We start from the raw sequence: 6000 nt of genomic DNA, 5'->3' as shown, positions 1-6000 counted from the left end.
GCCAACGAGGAGGCTGGGCCTCAAAGTGGGTGGATTGGGGGTCCCACATTGATTGTAGAGTGGAACGAGTGCTCGAAGGGGAATAGATTGTTAGAGTCTGGATATTGGGCAGTGTGCCAACAAAGACGCTAACCCGCAAGGGAGGAATTGTGAAAGATCTCATATCGGTTGGTGATGGGAACAAACAGACACAGGGAGGTGAGCCAGTGAGGACGCTGGACTCCATTTTAAGGGTGTGGAAACCTCTATTTAATAGACACATTTTAAAATCGTGAGGCGAATGGTGGTATATAATACGTCAAAACAGACAATATCTGCTAGTAGTGAGTTTAAACATATACAAATGGTATTAGAACTAGTTATCAAACATGGCAGTGTCTTCACTAACTAGCTTGGGGTGCAACTCTGTGGTGATACCAAATGACCAAGGATGAAAAGAAGTTGGGTCATTTTCTTGATGTAGGTCAAGAATTTCTTTAACCATAAAAGAAAGTGGATAAGGCAGTGAAGGAGAGATAAATAAAAAATAAAAAAATAAATGGAGAACAAATCACCGCAAAAATTAATGAGGGGTCGAAAATTCAGCTTCAAATTTGATTTAATCTTTTTAATAGTGAAGAACAAATCCAAGTAAATTGGAGCATTCAAAGTAGGAGCCCTCTAAATATTTTAATTTAATTACTTACTTGGATTGCCTTCCCGTGTTGTTGGAATCTCTATATAAACCCCATTTCATGGGACTTCATATTCCCCACTCAAACAAGCTTCAATGGCGGCTACGGTTGATCGCAAAGCCCTCGACTTGGAGCTCGCCTCCAATGGCGGAATTCCGGTTCAACGCTGCAACTCGTTCCGGTCCTCTAGTTTCAAAATCAAGCGCAAACCGGAAATAACTCTCACTATTGACGACGACGACGATGATGATTCGTCCTTTCATCGGGACGATGAGAGTATTAATTACTATCGAGATTTGATCCGGAAGGGCAAGGAGGAAATCGAACCGTCCATTCTTGATCCAAGGGACGAGGGCACGGCGGACAATGGGATCATCAGAAATCCTTCCATCCTCCGTCTTACCGGAAAACATCCCCTCAACGCTGAGCCGCCGTTGGACCGTCTAATGCACCACGGTTTCATTACACCGTCTCCACTTCACTATGTCCGAAACCACGGTCCTGTCCCCAAGGTTGACTCATCTAATTGGACGGTTCAGATCACTGGGCTCGTCCAAAATCCGACATCCTACACGCTCCATCAGCTTCTCAATGATTTCAGGTTCTTAAATTATCATTAAATTGATAATATATTTAATTTTTTAGTTTTCTATTTCTAAAAAAACCTTGTTTTTTCTATTTTTTTTTTAAATTATTCATGAACACAAGTAAAACCTCATCGGCTTAATTTTAGAAAATAGTTAGCTTAAAGTAAAATAAGTGTCACCGTTAGAGCTAAAATGAAATTACAAACATATTCAATTAATTTTTCCTTTAATTTATATTATTTTTAATACAGATCTATCGAGTTTCCAGTCACTATAATGTGCTCAGCCAATCGACGAAAAGAGCTAAACATGGTCAAACAAACTATCGGATTTCATTGGGGAGCAGCCGTGACCTCTACCTCATTGTGGCGGGGTGTGCCATTACGCGAAGTGCTAAAACGGTGTGGCATCTTCAGCCGCCACAGAGGAGCCTTATACATATGGATGGAAGGTGCTGACGACCTCCCTGGTGGAGGAGGCTGCACCTATGGCACGAGCATACGAAGAGAAATGGCAATGGACCCATCAAGAGACATCATAATAGCCTACATGCAAAATGGTGAACCTATCCCACCGGACCATGGCTTTCCAATGAGGATGATTGTACCAGGGTTCACTGGTGGTCGCATGGTCAAGTGGCTCAAACGAATCATCGTCACCGATAGAGAATCTGATAATTACTATCATTTTATGGATAATCGTGTGCTTCCATCCCATGTGGATTCAGAGTTGGCAAATGTTGAAGGTATTATTATTAAGACAAATTCAAAATTTACTATTAACTTAAGGTCATAGTAATAAAGTAAAAGTGATTTAATTATTTCATATTATTTAGGTTGGTGGTATAAACCGGAATATGTTGTCTACGAGATGAACATAAATTCGGTGATAACAACGCCCTCACATGATGAGACGTTGTTGATCAGTTCAAAGATGACCCAGTTGACGTGCACGTTGAGAGGATATGCTTTTTCAGGTGGGCCAACTTAATTATTAATTTCTCCGTATTTTGATAATAATTTTCCACGTGGGATTAATTATAAGATTTGTGTTTTGGTAAAGGTGGTGGGAAGAAAGTGACACGGGTGCAGGTGACGTTGGACGGTGGGGAGACGTGGAAAATATGTAATTTGGAGTACCATGAGAAGCCCAACAAGTATGGAAAATATTGGTGTTGGATTTTCTGGTCGGTTGAGGTGGAAGTTGTGGAGCTGTTTGGCTCCAAGGAGATTGCTGTCCGGGCTTGGGATGAGACCAACAACACCCAACCAGAAAACCTTAATTGGAATCTCATGGTAATAATTAATAAAATCAATAATTAATGATTTGTTTACAGTAATGAGATTAATAATTAATGAATTTGAATTTGAATTTGAATTTAGGGCATGATGAACAACTCATGGTTCCGAATCAAGATTAACGTATGCAAACCCCAAAACGGAGAGCTGGGAATCGTGTTCCGCCACCCAACTCTCCCCGGCAACCAGTCCGGCGGCTGGAAGGAAAAGGACAAAATCAATCCCACCGACCCACCTTCGTCAAAACCCACAAACGACAAAAACAGGACCACCGCCTCCAAAACCTTCTCCATGTCGGAAGTCAAAACCCACAACACGCCGGAATCCTCCTGGATCGTCGTCCACGGCCACGTCTACGACTGCACTCCGTTCCTCAAGGCCCACCCTGGCGGCGCCGACAGCATCCTCATCAACGCCGGAACCGACTGCACGGAAGAGTTCGACGCCATCCACTCCGACAAAGCCATAAACATGCTTGAAGACTACATAATCGGCGACTTATTGACTGAAAACGACAGTGAAGAGAAGACGTCATCATCCGAACCGGTTGAACAACACGTGGAATTGGTCCCAGGAAAGAGAATCCCAGTGAAATTGATATCGAAAATTTCCATATCTCACAACACGAGAATTTTCCGGTTCGGTCTGTCGTCAAAAGACCGAGTTTTGGGACTACCCGTTGGAAAGCACATATTTTTATGCGCCAATATGGAGGGGAAGCCCTGCATGAGAGCCTACACGCCGTCAAGCTCCGTTGACGAAATGGGCTTCTTTGACTTAGTTGTAAAAGTCTACTTCAAGAATATGCATCCCGACTTCCCAAATGGCGGCCTCATGTCACAGTATCTAGACTCACTCCCATTGGGCTCAACCGTGGACGTAAAAGGCCCACTGGGCCACATAGAGTACATGGGCCGCGGCAACTTCACGGTCCATGGAAGGCCCAAATTCGCGAAGAAGCTGGCGATGGTGGCCGGCGGGACAGGGATAACGCCCATATATCAAGTGGTGCAGGCGATATTAAAGGATCCGGAGGACAAGACGGAGATGTATGTGGTGTATGCGAATCGGACGGAGGAGGATATTCTGCTGAGGGAGGAGTTGGACAGGTGGGCGGAGGAGAATGAGAGATTGAAAATATGGTACGTGGTGAATGAGGGCGTCAAAGAAGGGTGGCCGTACAGCGTGGGGCATATTAAGGAGAGTATTCTGAGAGAGCATATTCCGATGGGGTCGCCGGAGAGTTTGGCTTTGGTGTGTGGGCCGCCGCCAATGATTGAGTTGACAGTGAAGCCCATATTGAAAGAAATGGAGTATGACTTGGAGACTTCGTTGCTGGTGTTTTGATGTTTTAATTAGTATAATAATTTTAACGTAATTTTAAGGTATGTTTTTTTTTTTTTTAAAATGTATTGAAGTTATATTTTAATATATTATGGTTGAACAAATTATATATTATTTTGTATATAAAAAATGATGAAGTGATGAGGAGTTGGAAGAGTGGAAGTATTTGTTGATATTTTTAGTTAGGAGTGGCGAGGGCCATGCATTTTTTGTAGGCCTCTTTTCTTTGATTTAACGCTTCAATCACGCTTTGGGAGGAACACGACACCCTATCCTCCAATTACAAAACCTTTTATTTATTCATTACTATTTGATGTTGATGCCCAATTCTATATACTCATTGGTTTGGTGTAATACAATGCGTTTCAAAAATTAAATCAATACCCAATTGAAAGAAAGAAGAAAATATGGATTTGACTGAATGGTATGAATGGTAGGGTTGTGCGATGTTGAGGATCTCTCGTTTCCTTTATAGGATCGATCTAGGGTTTTCTGATTGCTCCTTGCATTGTCAAAACCCTTTTTCTTGAACTTGATTTCACGTAGATCAAATCACTTAACCCTACTTGAGGAAGGATGGTCAAAACCTTCACTGTGGACTGTGATTCGATGGGTTGACTCACTTAGCTTTGGCCCTAGGTTCTTCTTTGTCCACGTGATCTTATGTAATAGTCTAAGCCCACCATTGGTAGATATTTGTCTGTTTTGGCCGGTTACGTATCACGATTTTAAAACATGTCTATCAAGGAGATGTTTTCATATCCTTATAAGAAATGTTTCATTCTCCTTTTCAACAAATGTGAGACATCACAATCCACCCTCCAGTATCTAGCTCTAATAGCAATTGTAACAATTCAAGCCCACTGCTAGTAGATATTGTCCACTTTAGCCCATTTCGTATCGTCATTAGCCTCCCCGTTTTAAAATGCGTCTACTAGAAAAATGTTTCCACATCTTCATAAGGAATGCTTCGTTACCCTTTTCAACCTATGCGGGACCTCACATTCTTTAACACCGAAGTGCTAATTGCATCCCCACAACACTAGGAAGCATTAGGGGTTTTTAAAAAAACTGTTATATTTGTGAATGTCAACGAATATGTAAAAATATGTAACAACATCGACATGGCAATGAATTCTTAATACCATAGTTGTCGCTCATAATTATTGAGATATACGAGCATGGTAGCTTGTCCAATAATTTCTGACCGCTAAACGTGACCCTTCTTTTATCCTTTTATAATTCAACCCTCATTATTATAATTCAACTATCTTCTTCTCATTTCTTAATTCTTACCTTTATTTTAGACAGTGTAAGATCTCACATAGGTTAGAGAAGAGAACGAATCATTTCTTTCTTAACAATATCTGTTAACAATGTGTTTGAGTTGTCACAAATAGTATGAAAGTCAGATACCGAACAGTGTGCGAGCGTAGACACTGGACCCTCAAAAGGGGTGGATTGTGAGATCCAACATTGGTTGAAAAGTGAAACGAAACATTTCTTATAAGGACATGGAAACCTCTCTCTAATGGACACATTTTGAAATCATGAGGCCAACAACTATATGTAACGAGTCAAAGTAAACAATATCTGCCCCAAAAAGGGTACATTATGAGATCCCACATCTTCACTTTCTCCCTACTAGACGTATTTTAAAATTCTGAGCTAAATATGAATACCAAATGGACCAAAACAAACAATATAAACTTAATCGGGTAATACTATTAAAGGTGTAGAGAAGAGATTAATTTTTAAATGAAATTTGAAAAGGAAATATATGAGATATTTTGGGTATTCCCTACCCAAAAAATAAAATAAACATTCCTTTTTCACTTTATAAAACACTTTTTAATTTAAAAAAAAAAAAAAAAAGGTAAAATATAATGAATAAGATGCAATTGACTAAACTTAAATATTGTGGGTGCCCCTGTGACAAGGGGTATCTTCAGCTTTATAAATATCATAAATTTATATAGAACGGCAGGCAAGCAGGCAAGACAATGAATAATACGCCAACTTTGTTCCACCCAATGACTTTGGAGTCATTTTTTATGGTGCACCCAGTACAGAATCTAAATGCATATTATATTATAA

At 40.5% G+C, this 6000-nt stretch overlaps 1 protein-coding gene across 1 annotated transcript; it reads left to right on the top strand.

The window, feature by feature from the left end:
* The first annotated feature begins 769 nt into the window (after positions 1 to 769).
* LOC111489275 (nitrate reductase [NADH]-like) lies at positions 770 to 3926 on the top strand. Its single transcript, XM_023137410.1, has 5 exons — positions 770 to 1275; positions 1513 to 2006; positions 2097 to 2237; positions 2324 to 2556; positions 2644 to 3926. The coding sequence occupies exons 1-5, from the start codon at positions 770 to 772 to the stop codon at positions 3904 to 3906; spliced, it is 2637 nt and encodes an 878-aa protein (XP_022993178.1). The 3' UTR covers positions 3907 to 3926.
* The last annotated feature ends 2074 nt before the right edge of the window (positions 3927 to 6000 follow it).

This window comes from Cucurbita maxima, unplaced genomic scaffold (assembly GCF_002738345.1).
Source record: "Cucurbita maxima cultivar Rimu unplaced genomic scaffold, Cmax_1.0 Cma_Scf00014, whole genome shotgun sequence".
NCBI classification, from domain to species: domain Eukaryota; kingdom Viridiplantae; phylum Streptophyta; class Magnoliopsida; order Cucurbitales; family Cucurbitaceae; genus Cucurbita; species Cucurbita maxima.
Note: the sequence above shows the minus strand (reverse complement) of the source record. Positions and strands in the feature narration are given on the sequence as shown.

Coding starts and splice junctions, on each gene's coding strand:
- LOC111489275 (XM_023137410.1), top strand. CDS start 770: ATGGCGGCTACGGTTGATCGCAAAGCCCTCGACTTGGAGCTCGCCTCC. Junction 1,276..1,512: donor CAGCTTCTCAATGATTTCAG/GTTCTTAAATTA, acceptor TTTTTAATACAG/ATCTATCGAGTTTCCAGTCA. Junction 2,557..2,643: donor ACCTTAATTGGAATCTCATG/GTAATAATTAAT, acceptor ATTTGAATTTAG/GGCATGATGAACAACTCATG.